This window comes from Osmia bicornis, chromosome 15 (genome assembly GCF_907164935.1).
Source record: "Osmia bicornis bicornis chromosome 15, iOsmBic2.1, whole genome shotgun sequence".
NCBI classification, from domain to species: domain Eukaryota; kingdom Metazoa; phylum Arthropoda; class Insecta; order Hymenoptera; family Megachilidae; genus Osmia; species Osmia bicornis.
In genome coordinates, this window is record NC_060230.1 from 1,157,596 (window position 1) to 1,172,451 (window position 14,856).

Below are 14,856 nucleotides of genomic sequence, written 5' to 3' on the forward strand. Positions count from 1 at the left end.
CGGAGAATTTAATTAACGCTCAGCGTTACTTGGCTCGTTAAGGATTTCATTTAGTCGAGTAATGGAAAATTGAATAAAGAAAAATGCTTTACGTCGACTGAAAGAAGCGGTCTCATTTACATCCACCATTTTCGTGATCGTTGTCGTTCGATGTAACAGCGTGCATCGCGTTAAAGGGTTTCTCATCTTGGAAGAAAAAACAGTAAAGAATTCTGTGACCCATCTACGAACCCTGAAGCCGCGCTTTAATAAATAATCCGCCCCGTTTCGTAGTCTTTTTCCCTGTTCACGATGACACGAAGAGACTGCGACCTCGGTACATCAAGGTGAAAGGTTCGACGATTAATACTCTGGAGACCCTTTCATGTACGCGTCAATTATTCAGTGTCCCTGGCTCGGATAATTTACTTTAATGATGCAAAAAAAAAAAAAACATCGGTTTGTCATCCGTAAGATAGTAAGATGTTTACGAGTAAAAAGAAAATAAGATAGAGAAGGATAACGCTTCCTTCGACAATTGGCCGAAATCCAGAATTCTATAAAGACGATGGTAGAGCAAGTTGCTGGAATACCATCCGGAAATATCCGTTTCATCCTGGGACACAAACGTTTCCGATCCATTTCCGTGAAGGATTTCATCCTTGTGACTTACTTATAATTCCAGCTGCTACGAGCCTCCTCTATTCTCGAGCCGCTTTCAAAGCTGGCTGACTCTCTTTTTTGGCTTCGGAAAAAGGAGAGCCCCGCGGCACATTCAGTAAAGGATACCACGAACGAGATTCTCTCGACCAAACGAACCGTATTTCGACCTCTTTGCCCCTTCCGCGAGACCTTACCATCGTCTTTACCTCGTTTTCACACCGCGTTTCACAGGACAATTATCGAGAGTGCCCTTACCAGAGGACTCGTCACTTCGATTCGAGTTGATGATTAAAAGAAAGTGATATCTTAAAGTTTCATTTAATTAGGATTTCGGGTGATAAAAGTATCATGATTAGACAAACTCCACCCTCTCGCGTTTAACCCTTTGAGGGACAGTGGTAATTCAGAACTTTTCCACGGTATTACTACTCGAATAAAAATTTCGAATTTTTTCGACCCGGGCGGTGGGTACCGGGGTACTCGAATACTGGGTGCTGTAGTACTAGAGTACCGAGGTCTAAGGTACTGGATAACTGGAGCACTGGGTACTACCGTACTCGGTGTACTCGCGTACTGGATACAAAGACACTCCAAGTGTCAACAATGCATTCGTATTACCCCAGCTTCTCGTGCATCCAGCTAAAAGGAAATTTAAAATCCTCTCGTGTTGGAATTCGATTTTTGAAGGCGCATCCTGCATTCCAGTTTCCGACTGCTCGCGGAATATCTAGCGGAACGATCAATTTGCTATTAGGATGCGATGAAAAGAACCGTGCGATAGAACGTACGGAGAAAAACGATTACGTTTCTTCAAATCTAATCATCCGATGGAAATTGCAAGTTGCATTTGTAATCGGAGAGAAAACGCTCATAAATTGATCGTATCTGATCAATTCTCGTTTAACCTTTGTTCCGTTGAAAAGTTGCCACCCCCGCGTAGATATTTACATACGTTCCGAGTAACTAAGCCGGCTGCAGCAAACAATGCACTTCTAATAGATGCACCAGACGTTTGTGCTTTCCATAGTTTTTCTCGGCACGCTCGGCGAGGGATAACGTTACGGGAAATCGATAAGCGAGCTTTGCAGTCGAGATGCAGATACGAAGCAGCGCATCGAAGCAGTGGAGAAAATCGATAAAAGTTCGGATGGGAATCGCTTGAAAACAGTCGGTGGTATTGAAACGAACTGTGAACTTTGAACTGGAATCTTGAACTGCGAATCATTGCGCGTATAACCTCGAATCTTGAATCCGAAAATTTTCGAAAGTTAATGACCAGATCCAGTTGATTGTAAAATATGGAATACCGTTCAGGTCAGAAATTCGACGATGAGACTGATAATTTGAAGGATGATCGTCGGAAGCGAGGTGAAAATCGTTCTGGTAAAATTACAGATGGGTGGAATTTTGAAAATTTGTTGGAGCCAAGGGAGCCCTTGGACGTACTCTCGTCACGTAACGTAATTAGGAAATTTGGGTCGAGGATGAATATCGCTGGGATATTTATGAGCTACCACTAGACACGTAAAACTTGACCAGGTAATTCAACCTGGAAAACAGTTGCAGCCGGGGTTCATCCATAAAATAACTGCGGCATAGGGTGTAATTCCTTTTAGCGGAAGTCGCGGTTTATCTGGAGAATACTACCACACTCCTATTGCGTTCAAACTTCATATATGTATATATATATGTGTTTGGTAAATTGAAAAAAAAACTTAACCTAACCCTAACCTAACCTAACCATCGCGAAAAATGATAAGGGTGGGCCGAAATGATATATCGATTTGTGGTTTTACGACTTCCTAACTGGATGGAAAATCTACTAAAGCATAGACCATTGGTTAGAGAATTTTAATCAAAAGTTTCAGTTAGCAAGAACTCAATAATGAAGTGGAAAACCCACAATTATCGACGCAACTCGAGATGCAGCAGAATAATTGTATCAGGTTTAAGCAATACTCTATGCGTGCGTGTGTGTGTGTGGGTCGGCATATTAATTGGTACTACAATTTACACTGTGGAACAGCCTTTCAGACCCGCGCACCGATGCGATGTTGCGAACAAAGGACAAAGAGAATCGCGTGGTCCGGCAGAGTTAATTAGTTATTCGAAGCCCGACGGCTACGAATAACGACGTTAACGATGCTTATCGGGTTGTCTCCTCAGGATCGAAAGAGAACCTTACACGTTTCTACGCTTTTATATACCTTCAGCCAGCACTCGTTACTTGAGAATCCATCCATTTCGTGGATGAGGTGCTTTCTACTTCTTTTTCCTTTTCTTTTCGACGTAAGTTCAAAGGAATTGAGTTTCCATTGTTCCCTCTCTCTCTCTTTTTTCTAAATCAATAGAGAAAGTTGTTCGAGTATAATGGGTGATGAAATTTTTTTTAATAAAATTTATCTTTCACAATAAATTCTTCTCGAGATCCATTGTTGTGTAATAAAATTCATTTGACAAGCTATCGAGTCGAGGACAATAGAAAAACAACAAGTATCCCGAGCATTCGTCTTTTCGTTTCCTCTCGAGTGAAACGATAATCCAGAGAGCCTCCTTTCTCATTCTTTCCCCATCGACGTTCGACGATCTTTCATCGATTGTTTTCTATTCCCGAAGCGTATTCTCCGCAACGTTACACCCAGCCTCGAGGAAATCTTCTTGATCTTCCCTGTAAAGCTCGTTGAAGAATCCTGATTATTCAGCAGCTCAAATGAAAGCAGAGTACGTGTCTTGGGTCTTTTGTAGATTACGAGATTCGCTGTTTGCAGAGGCTGCAAACGTTCTACGATTTTATCTTGATAAGACCTAGATCCACTTGTGGAAAAACTTTCTTCTTAAATCTCGAGAGAGGCGCAGGGATCGTCGAGGAAGTGTGGAAAATGTTTTAAGGAAAAGAAAAAGATTTTTTTCATGCTACGGTACTATTCTCTTGCGTATTCCACGGTTGTTTGCTGTACATACAAGAGAAACGTATAATGGAACCGCGTTGTATTTTGCGGCAATACGCGCATTGTCCAGCAATTTTAGCGGTCCTTTTGTTTCGCGGTTCGATTCAAAAGACAGGTGAAATTTATTGTCACCGCGCACGGGACACATTCGTTCGAAGCACCATTTTGTTTTACAAGCTTTAATCGTTCGTTCAACAGGCGTTCGTAGAGCGGAACATATTCCAGGAATCTCTGTTGATTACTGTCGGACTCATTTAACACGTTTTTCGTTCGTAAAAAACGGGACGAGTTAATGAAATTGTTAAAGAATTCGATAAAACGGTGCTCGATGGAAATAACGTAGACGGAGTATGATCCGTGGTGTAAATGATTCTCAGAGACGTATTCCAGTTTAATTATCTTAATTGGATTAAAGTCGGCGTTCCTCGGCGAAGCAAGAAATAAAACGAGCCCACTTTAATGAAGCGCTACGAGCCTCATGAACCTTTGAAATTACAAGGAACGAAGGTACGAGCTTGAATTCCGTGATACACGGAAATTCGGAACTAACCAGATGCGAGTTGCACGTCGGTGATATTTCTAATTTCTTTTGATGCGTCAACGCGTTGTAACAACTATTATTATCCTGTAATTTCAGCTGACCCGCATAACATTCAACGTGTTAATTAACGTTATTTTCAATGGAATTAAAATCGTGGAATGGTTTTCCCGAATAAATCGACCATTTTCAAACCCTCGATAACCTAATAATTATCTCCGTAATTGAATTTCTTGTTTGCCGTGAAACGCGTTCGTTCAGCGACTCTTCCACGTTTCGATGGAATGAATAATGCATTCGAATCTGACGCGAGCTGTCCGACTGTTTTGCAACAATAATCTTCTTCGAGCGATGCGAAAGAATAAACTCGATGTTGAACAATGGTATTGTAATAAACGCACGCGTGTCGACAATGGCCATTATACGGCTGAAAATTAGAATGATTCAATCCTCCGGGCAAGCTTTTCAACGAACAATACCGGGGAGCTGCGCTGTTTCAACGGTGAATATTTTAATTGAAAACTCGCGCCGATGGAACGTGACGCGATAGCAATTCGCGCTGCCTACCATAATTTGCGTTGATCGAGTTTTAATCAGTGAGAAAGTACCAACGAATCCAATCCACTCGTCATTGTTTACAACATAATTGTCACCTAAGAATATTTTTATTGCAGAACGACTGGTTTCAAGTTTCTTTATTGGAATTTATGTTAACTTTCATTTGGAATAGTTCTAGCGTTGAAACTAATTTTTTATTGAAAACAAAATTCGTAAAAAACGTAACACACCTGATCGGGAATCGAACCCCAGGTTTCCCGGCTAGTCGGTGACATTATTGACTATACTACTGCCACTTCTTCCAAACTATAAAATATTAATTACGCTTTATATACAACGACGAGAATTTGATTACTCTTGAAATTGTACGCGTTGTTACTCTGTTAACTCGCGAGAATATCTCCGTTGACCAATTTTCCGGTGAATACAGTGACAGCTGACGAGACGAAACCGCAGAGGAAACCGTGCGCGTTTTAGCGAAATCGTGACAGGAGAAACAAGCGAGGAATTCAAGAGGATATATTCGCGTGACAGAAACAAGTCGTTTACGTTGCTGGTAGTAGCGAAAAGAATTTATAGCACGCGAAAAGTTGCATACTTGAAGCAACTTGTCGTAGCGGAAGTAACGAGCTGGAACGATCGCAGCAGGAGATAACGGGTTACACAACTGTCTGGTCCAGCTTTTCTCGCGACAATGTTACGTAGCTGAAGACCGGAGAAACACGGAGCACGAACAGCTATTTCCAGCGCCTTGATGACCATACAAAAGAGGCCTGCTGAGAACACATAGGTAGCTCAACAGGTAGCACTGAAAGTACCTTTCTCCCTCTCGCCTTTCCACTCTAGCCTCCTTTTATGCTCGACGAGTCCGCTGCCTACGCACGCACCTTTTTCCCTTTCGATTCGACACCTTTCAACTCGACGTCACTCCCGACACGTCGAGATCGTCCGTCTACCGGAAACTCGCTAAAACATCGGATACGGTGTGTGTGTTCGGGCTTTAGACAGTTAATAAATCTCGAAGGGGGATGTTAACGAGGGTTCGCGAAGATCCCGGAACCGTCAAGTGATTTCAACCCCTCGGAGAGAAATAGCGATAGTGTTAACGATCGAAGCTCAATTAGCCCGTTATCCCTGCCAATGAAATTCCCAGCCCTTTTTCTGCCCGACCGACTAACGTTCTGCATTCAGGGGCGAATTAAACGGGAATCAAACCGTATCGAACGAAAAGTTCGTTCCTCGTTGATGGCGCAAGTCGAGCGGAACGCTCGATCCAGGACACCAGTCGATAAAACGAAAAATAAAAAAAATAAAAAAAGAGAGACTGCCAGAGCTTCTCTTCGCTTGACGTTTCACGGGTGCTCAGGCACGTCCGTTGAATCCCCGTTGTTCGGCCATCGATAATGCGAATGAATATTCAGTCGACCATCGGAACTCGACTGATAACGGATAATCCCGGTGCGTCCAAGGGAACTGGGTAATGCTAGATTTACTATTTCACGATGGAACCTTGCATCAAAGTAAATAAGACAACCCTTAGGATTTTTGTAATCGCGTATACGATGAAAGAGATACTACTAAATTCTACACAGAGAGATGTTTGTAAATGGATCGGAAATCGTTTCTGAAGGTCAATGATTCGTTAGAATCTTGTTCTTGCTATCTTGACAGGATCTCGGTGTCCTCGACTTCTCTCTATCGGCGTCCCCCGAATCCCTGAAATCGTCGGACCAATCTTCCTCGAGTAACTCCTTCTGCAGGAGTCTGACAAGCTCCACGTGTTCCATCTTGTCTAACCGGTCAATCACTTCGCTGAAGAGTCCGTTCTCTAGATCTTGATCGCTCTTCGAACCTTCGCTCTTGCACGCTTCATCGATCATCCCGACTGTCCCTTTTTCCTCTTCCTTCTCTACCTTCGAGTCTCCGCCTTCGATCACGTAGGTAGCCGTAGTGTTGGCGCTCTTGAAAGAAGTTTTACTGCTAGTACACCTCAGCCCTTCTTCGTCTTGAACGTCCTCCGAAATTTCTTCTTCCTCCTCTACTTCGCGAAGTTTGTCGGTAGAAAAAGACGAAGACGACGCGGAGGATGACGAAGAATGGTCTTGTCCTTCGGAAAAACTTGCTTTCCTGAAAGTTATGTCTCCTCTTGGTAGCTCATCTTCGTTCGGAACCGACGGTTCTTGGCTTTCTTGATGAGATTTTACCGGACTGGTTATCTCCTCGTCCAGAGATCGGTCGCTGGCCGAATCATCCTGGTACTCGGTGATCATTCTCTGAGTGAACATGGTGGTTATCACGGTCTGTTCGCGACTGACGAACATACCGGATCGTCTCGGTTGTTCGTCACGGGAGGAGGCAGCTGTTGGCTGTTTAAACTGGTCGCTGCCGAACGGGTTACTTTGCAGGGCGTGCGCCACCTGATCGATAAGGTTTCGGATGTAGGACAGCATGGGAGTGTCACCCTCTTCCTCCGTGATCTTCCCGGCTACCTGCAGCTCCTCCACCGCTTCTACGAATCTACCAAGTTTCGCCAGGCTTACACCTTGAATAAGAAGAAGAAAAAAAACCACATTTGAAAAGATTGAATACTAGACTTTCGCCTTCTTACCTAGAAGTAGCTTCCCATAGAGCAACCATTTCTTCGATTTCCCTTTTACAGCAGCATCTACGCACTCGACAGCCATTTCCATCGCTTGATTGTACTTTCCAGTCTCCAAATAACATCGTCCGATCTCGTGCCTGATCCAGGCTACCGGAATAGGTTCCTTCAGGTCCTTGGACAAATGTTCCCAGGACTTGGCAGCGGCCTCCAGGTGTCCAAAACTTAGATGCACTTTTCCCAGAGTGACGAATGATTTGTAGATCTGTGACTGATCGCCGGTGCTCTTGCATAGACGCACCAGTCGAGCAACGTTGCTCACCGCTCGATCGTGTCTGTGAAGAGCGACGTGGATCAGGGATAAATAGTGATAAGCGGCTATCTGATAACGAGTCGGGTCTTGAAATCCTGCCGATAGGAGCAGCAATTCCTGGGCTATCTTCAGTGCCGCAGTCATTTTGCCGGAATCGAAGGCAGTCCGTAAGTTGGTTAACGATTGATCGGCCAGCTGCTGTTTCCTCAGCATCGATTTGTTTCTTGCCAAGGCATTGAACGGTCGGGGAGACGGCAGGGTCTTCCATAGGCTCTTATGGGCGTCAAAGTAACTGGTAGGGTGAATCGATTCGTCGTTATCTTTCGGTAATTATCACGAATGCATTTCCAATGCAAATACCTTAAAATCTCAGCCACCGACGTCGGATTCGGCGACTTCTTCAGCCTGTCGTTCGCCAGAATGGCGGCCGTTTCCGGGCAGAGGCTGACGGTTAATCGTTCGCCGTTGTTCACGCTCGGTAAAGCCTTTCGAAGAGCTTTCGACGGATTATTGCAGGAGCTTATCGTCGCCGATGTTCTCCTGGCTGCCACGCTGTGAGTACTGTCCCGAGGAAACAAGTTCGCGGCACGATGGTACAGTACCAATGCCGTCTCGTAATCACCGCTGGAAATTGCGATTCGACAGTCCGCTTAGCAGCAATTAATTATGAACGTGGCCTGAAAGCCCGTTTGAGCAATTGAATTTCCATCATCGTTTAAGCCCTCAGAGAATTTCCACCGGATAAGCCGCAAACGTTCGCGAAAGTTGTGTTAAAAGTGGATGAATCAGATAATAGAGATAATAAAATGGCTATTTCGAAATCGAGAACAGAGAGGAAATGATACTTAAATGGACATGTTGTTTATGATTAATGAAAATTCAACGAGCTGCGATAAATTTCCAGTGAAATTTAAACGGCATCGACATAATTTTGCGCTCGGTTACGGTCCCACTGACGACCAGGAACGTGGGTCAATTGTACGTGTCTCGCAATTACCTATGTTAAAGTAATTAAACAACGGCGTACAGTAGATCGAATAATTGTAGCAGCCGTTTCAAAGGAATAAATTAATTTCGTTGATTATATCATTTAAAGCCCGGTGGAACAATGCCAGGTGAAACCGGGTGAACGTTGGCGACGAAATTGAATCGAAATAATTCCAATTAATTGCAGAAAATTTTCCTTTTTATAGCTTTACATCGAGGTAATGTAAAGAGCGAATGAAAGGTTAACATTCTTCTCATTTTCGAAATCGAAAGAAGAAAAAGACACGTAGGTGAAAATGAAAATTTTTCAATTTCACTTCTGATTCAGCAGTCAGCAAAGCTAATAGAAGATTGAAATTTTTATTGGATTCTATAATATATATTTTTATGCAAATTCGTAGAAAACATGCCTGCGATAGAGCTTATCAGCCTCCCGATGAAGAGCCTGAGCATATTCCCGGTTGTTTCGACGGCCAATTTTCAAGTCGCTTTTCCTCTGCACCAAACGAGCACGATTTTCCGCATTTTCCACCGCTTTTCTCGTCTCGTTCAGATCGACCAGCTCGCTCGCAAGGTTTTCACTCGCTAGGACAGCCATCGCTATTCGAAGCTCGAATTTCTTTCAGCCTGAATTTGTCGCGAACGTTAAAAGCAATTTTCAAGTAGCGATGTTAAAAAATTTTGATCGATCGAAGTTGAAGATATGTATACGTATATAACTTTTGAAATTGTATTTATGTATGTACAGAAATTTACAAATTTACAAATTTACAAATCTTCCTCGCAAAAGACGTATATTCTAAAAATTCTATATTGATAATTCCTTATGTTCATGAAACATTTCCAAGGAATCAGCTGAAACAACCTAGGCGCATCAAGATTATCCCTCCGAAGAACGAGGAAACACCATCTTTCCTCCCACGTAAACCCAACACGAGTTCCACGAACTTGAAAGCTCCCCGTTTCAAAGTTTCGAAACTTTAAATGACGGATATGCCTCTGTGATCCAGTTTAACAAGGATTGATCGATCATTCGAATCAACAAGACATACTCTTCCCTGCCTAAAACTTTCCTCCGACATTCCTCGTCATTCGTATTCAAGAAACTTTCAACTTTTCTCTTAAATCAATCGTTTTAACACGCTTTGAACGCCAAAAGGCCACTGGGTGGGCATTAATATTTCGAGCGATCCAACCCGTCGGTATCCAAACGTTCCTCATTCGAATTTATTAAAGTCCACGAAACCGGGCCTCTCCACGGTCCGCGCGAATTGTTGGAGCAAAGCATCCCTGGCTTCCTTCGCAGGATTCTTGGGAGGAGCGGACAAAATGGTCATCCTCTTACAGGGTAGTTTGAACTTTCGATCGACCGTCTTACAGCCCGGCATCACGGATAATCTTCGTTTGGCAGGCACAGCCTCCATGCTCCTCCAAAGGTAATCCACTTTGGGCTTCATGTCATCCGGCATCAGATCGAGGATCAAATGTTGTCTAGCCGTGATCGCGTCCGAATCGATCAGCTTCTCCGTGTCCATTTCGTCGATCACGTTGATCGCGTTCGTGTAGAAATCGACGAGAAAATCGAGGCCAAGTTTCTTCGAGCTGGAGAGCGCGTGCAACGCGACTTCCTTCGCTTCGTTCCGGTAATTCTGATCGATTTCTATACGGAGTAACAAGTGATGGGTGTTGAGCACCCATTGCTCGCTCTCTGCTTCCTGACCCTTTTTCCGTGCCTTCTTTATGTAAAATCTGGCCAAGTCGTGGCGGCGGATGTCGATCAGGTGTTTCGATAACTCGTGGAACAGCCAGGCTAGCTCGAGGGGTTCCGAAGCCATCGCTAATCTCCTACACCGAGAATTATTAATCTAATCAGTGATTACACCGGACTCTGGCATACCTGCGAAAAACTCTGAGAGCCTTTTTTCGGTTGATAGCCTTCACCCAGGCGATGTCGCAGTCCCTTGGCAATTCGGCCACCCGCATCCCCAGATGATGCTTCAAATAGATTTTTCTGATCCGGTTACTTTTAAAACCGGATAAATCCCGGGCGTCTATGTACATCCAAGCGACCATGTTGTAGACTGCGTTCAGACACTGCTGCTTCAAGGGGAACATCTTCACCGAGTAGGAATCGAACTTGTCTTTAACTCTATCCACCATTCTAACAAAACCAAAAGAATCCAGTTCCTTTTAGCGAAAGTCGCGAATCAAACCAGTAGGTTGAATACTTCATTATTTTATTTACCTAAAGAACGTAGTGTACTCTTTGCGCATTCTAACGTCGTGCAAACGACGCAACAGGAAATCCGCCTCGATGACGATTAAATTTCTACGTAACTTCTTCTCTTCCTCCATCATTATCCTGTGACCCTTGGGTATATCTCTTCTTTCGAAAAGCATCGTGTAGAGAGGTCGTCGCGTTCGAATGATGTCTTGTCTACTCTGTGTTTCTAGATAAATTCTCGTTGCCAGTGCACGCAGCTCTGCTACCAAGGCTTTGTTAGGCGGTTGGAGAATATCAGGATCCTCGGATATATCCTGGAGAAACTGTTTATCGTAGGCTAGTTTGCCGAGAAAGATCTTTGCGATCACTCGTTGGAGCTTCCTGAAGGCAACCTCTGCTTGGGCTTCCGGATCGTTTACTTTGAACTTCGAGTTCCCCTCTTCGAACCCTGAAAGATTCTGTTTCGATCAACCTCCGGTAGGTTTATTTTCGTACGCTTTAATAACAATTCACCTGCTGTACGGTATCGAACCAACGGTCTATCATTATTTCGGTTAAATAAATATTAACTTTACACGGGAAGATAATTTGTTTAGGTAAAACGTATTAAGCGAAAGCATTAGTCTGTCTGTTCTCGTACCAGCAAGCTCGTCAACTTCCTCTTTAAGCATCTCCATCAGTAGCTTCCGGTGCTCCTCGAGCTCCCTTATCCAAGGGGATAGAAGTTGAAACGCTATGGGCGAGGTGTTTCTACCCATGCAGTCCTCGATCGTCTCGGTCCCCTGATATATCCCATGCTCGAAAAAGGTGACTCGATACTTCTGGTAGCCTTGATGGGCGTGCATTAAGCTGTACCCGAATTCACCGATCTGGAATAACGTTTGAAGCATCATGTGCCTCACGTGGGTGTAGATTGGATCTAAAAGCGAGAGCAACGTTTAATGATGTCGCGATTATAATCGTAGGAAAAGGTAATTATGATATTCTCGAGTTGGAAATTTTTATTTTTCGAAATCAACAACATATTTCATACTAACATATTTCCCTGCATTTCTCAACGGTCTCCACTGCCTCCTCGTATTTAGCAAACTTCATCAACGCCTTGCATAAACCAATATAGGTTCTAAAATCATTTTCTTGACCCTGCCTGATCGCTTTCTCAAAATACTTCTCGGTTTGATAGTATATATTCATATGAGATAACCAGTATCCCAGTTCTCTGTAAACTATACCAGCCCTGAAGAAGTCGGGTTCCTCCACGCCTTTGATCGTCGGCATCTTGAATTTCGCTCCGCTTCGTCTAAGGGGACAAGAAATTTTTGGTTAAAAGAGAAATGTAAATTAAAGGAAAGTGAAAGCTAACCTGTTCTACAGATGAATACACATTGAAAGGATATCGAAAGGAACACCCTTGGGAGTTTAATAGGTCACTCGTTAATTTTGCACCCACGTCTGCGGACTGAATTTCGTTTCTTGATCACATTTTTATAAAATTCATATCCCTTTTGGTATTCCTCTCGCGAGAAGAAATTTCACCAGAAATTTCAATGACGGATGTTCCCTTGCGTTTTAATAAGTTTGAAGTTGTTTGCATAAGAAAAAGAAGCTATTACACCAATTATTTTTCAAATGGAAAAGTTCCCTTTTTAGACTCGAAGATCAAAGAGAAACATTACCATTTGGTATTTTTTTAAATCAAGATTCTTAATTGAATTTGGTTGAATTGTAACGTGCTGTTCGACTAAACCATCAGACATATTTCGGTATCTATTATTAAAAGAGATAAATCGGAGAGTTGCGGTAAAATTAGTTCGCGTTTCTAGTTTCACGAGTAGCTCCTTTGAGGCCGGTGTAATCCTCTTTCGGTTCTAAAATACTGTAGCGTCCAGATAAAGCTCCTTGTGGCATTAATTGTCACGCACAGCAAGGGATTATATCGAAATGGCCGAGGTGGTTTTGCGGCTGCTGCATTTTTCCACTCTATCTTTTCTTTTCTCGTTGGATCAACTCGGAGCTCGAAACTTTTTTATCATCCGTGTATCTTCCATTCCTTTTGTAACTTCGTTTTTAAGCTTCCGAATTATGAATATTTATGGCATTGATAATTGAAGTAGATTTTGTTAAGGTTAATCAATTTCGATGGATTTTAAGGGAGGACGATGATAAATTTCACGTTACTTTGGCCCAATTTGCAAATCCCCAGAGATTTAACACGAGTCTTGTTCCGTAAGCGCCGTATCTGAAATGGTCGCGGTAGGAAAATGGAACAGAATAAAAATACGACCATCTTTCACGCTTAAACGGAACTATTCTTTTATCTGTAGATTACCGAGCTTTAGAAACTCCTTTTTTTCAGATTTCAGAGTAAAATTTAAAAAATATTTGTTGGGTATAATGGCAAATACTGTGAACTTGACGGTCCGCTCTATGTCCACTGAGCTCCTCTTCGTGGTCCGCGCTCCTTCACCGACGTATACAGCTAACAATGGGATTTAATAACCGTGTGTTTCTCCACTCTGTTACAGAGTATCAGTTAAGGAAAAGCGTCGGAAAGCGTCGGGACGTCGGGCAATCGTGGACCATCGGTTTAGCTGTGCCCTCGAGATGCGGTGATGGCTCTGCTGTACAGATTCGCGCAGCTGCCTGACAGCAGTGGCACGCGGGTCTTCTCGTTCGTCGTCACCAGGAGCGTGGTACGCGATCCCGAAAGAGACGTCACCAGCAAAGAGCTCGTCTGCGGATTCCAACGATGGTCGGTCGCGTTTTCGCGTGGAAACAAGGTGAGCGTACAATCGAGTCAAAGCGTTTAATATTAACCCATTCGGCCCCGAATCATTTAACATTAACGTACCGAAAGAAGAACAGTTTTGCCCTATCGGTTGACGATCGAACAAATGTTTACCCGTCGATTTACTCTGTCCGTTCGATTGAACCGCGCAATCCGTGTGTTCGTTTAACTTGAAAAATCAATCGACGGCGCGGCGATTAAATTCAATTAACCCGAGGACCGTTCGTTTTGCGTGAACGCAATAAACTGCACGATCGAGTCGCGATAACCTACACCAGATTATCGAGAATATACATAATACGGAGGAAGGAATAAAAATTCCCTTGTTTATCCTGTGCGAAGGTGTTAGGCGCATACCTAGTATGGCGGGGAGCCTCGAGGAACCTGCGGGTCTACGTGGACTTCACGTTCACGCTGTTGAACCGGGAACACTTCTCGATGAACGAGGGTTTCTCGGGCAAACGCGTGAAATTCACGTACGAGGCGCCTGCACAGGGCAACCGGAACTACATCCCAGTGTCGGACCTCTACAGTCGCAACTTTGCCGACACGAACGGAGAGTTCCAGCTGGAACTATCCATGTCAAACGTGCGGACGGTGTACATGACCGAGCTTAAGATGGCCACCAGCACGTTCCCGGCGGGACAATCGAAGCCGAACAAATTGGAGAGCGATTACTTCGCCTTCGGGGGTTTCGATTGGAATCTGGTCATTTATCCGTACGGGAACAAGGAGCCGGAGGGTTACCGCGGTCACGACAGCGGCGTCAGCGTTTACCTGATGAGGTTAACCGGGTTCGATCATCGTTGCCGTGTTAGATACAGCGTTGCGCTGGGCGAAGGGGATCGCAGGATCGATTCCGGACAGATCGAGGACCTGTCCGACGCGGAAGGATGCGGCTTCGGCTGGCATCCGAGGGTCAGGTGGTCGGAGATCGCGCACAAAGGCGTGGTACGACTGTCTCTGGAGATGGTCGAGGCTAGAACCATCTGCGAGATTGCGGTCCAGGCACGCGGACCCTCTGTCCTACCCGCGACACCGTGCTACGACCGGGATAAACAGGCTTGGACCATCCGCGCTGATCTCCACTCGGACACTGTCAGGCTGCATTTGGTCTACAAGGACATTCACAACGTCCCGAGGAACCATTTGAGGTTGGTAGTTGCGTTTATCGTGATTGCACCTAACAGTAGCGCGCATTACGTATGTAGATCCCGTGTCCCAAGAGTACCAGCACGGTAGTTCTACCTGATTCCGTC

General features: G+C 44.3%; 3 protein-coding genes across 4 annotated transcripts in view; 1 reads left to right on the top strand and 2 right to left on the bottom strand.

Annotated features, from left to right (window-relative positions):
• LOC114872923 overlaps nt 1–14,856 on the top strand; it is a 63,396-nt gene that overhangs the window by 41,622 nt on the left and 6,918 nt on the right. For both annotated transcript variants that reach the window (XM_029180678.2, XM_029180677.2), the window contains 2 exons: nt 13,335–13,589; nt 13,940–14,751. In XM_029180678.2, coding sequence (XP_029036511.1) covers nt 13,422–13,589; nt 13,940–14,751 — 980 coding nt within the window. In that variant the 5' untranslated portion in view covers nt 13,335–13,421. The remainder of the gene's footprint in view (nt 1–13,334; nt 13,590–13,939; nt 14,752–14,856) is intronic.
• Nucleotides 6,318–9,183, bottom strand: LOC114872973 (outer dynein arm-docking complex subunit 4-like). The gene is made up of 4 exons (XM_046288955.1): nt 8,996–9,183; nt 7,959–8,222; nt 7,295–7,890; nt 6,318–7,228 (listed from the first exon to the last, which is right to left on the bottom strand). The coding sequence occupies exons 1-4, from the start codon at nt 9,181–9,183 to the stop codon at nt 6,318–6,320; spliced, it is 1,959 nt and encodes a 652-aa protein (XP_046144911.1).
• LOC114872974 (outer dynein arm-docking complex subunit 4) lies at nt 9,803–12,087 on the bottom strand. The gene is made up of 5 exons (XM_029180760.2): nt 11,847–12,087; nt 11,450–11,728; nt 10,831–11,257; nt 10,483–10,746; nt 9,803–10,430 (listed from the first exon to the last, which is right to left on the bottom strand). The coding sequence occupies exons 1-5, from the start codon at nt 12,085–12,087 to the stop codon at nt 9,803–9,805; spliced, it is 1,839 nt and encodes a 612-aa protein (XP_029036593.2).

What these genes read in the sequence shown, in the direction of transcription:
- LOC114872973 (XM_046288955.1), bottom strand. Translation starts at nt 9,183, where the DNA reads ATGGCTGTCCTAGCGAGTGAAAACCTTGCGAGCGAGCTGGTCGATCTG. An exon ending in TCGGTGGCTGAGATTTTAAG is followed by an intron (nt 7,891 to 7,958) that starts GTATTTGCATTG and finishes TCACCCTACCAG; the next exon opens with TTACTTTGACGCCCATAAGA. An exon ending in CTATGGGAAGCTACTTCTAG is followed by an intron (nt 7,229 to 7,294) that starts GTAAGAAGGCGA and finishes TTCTTATTCAAG; the next exon opens with GTGTAAGCCTGGCGAAACTT.
- LOC114872974 (XM_029180760.2), bottom strand. Translation starts at nt 12,087, where the DNA reads ATGCCGACGATCAAAGGCGTGGAGGAACCCGACTTCTTCAGGGCTGGT. An exon ending in GGAAGTTGACGAGCTTGCTG is followed by an intron (nt 11,258 to 11,449) that starts GTACGAGAACAG and finishes AGAATCTTTCAG; the next exon opens with GGTTCGAAGAGGGGAACTCG. An exon ending in GCTCTCAGAGTTTTTCGCAG is followed by an intron (nt 10,431 to 10,482) that starts GTATGCCAGAGT and finishes TTCTCGGTGTAG; the next exon opens with GAGATTAGCGATGGCTTCGG.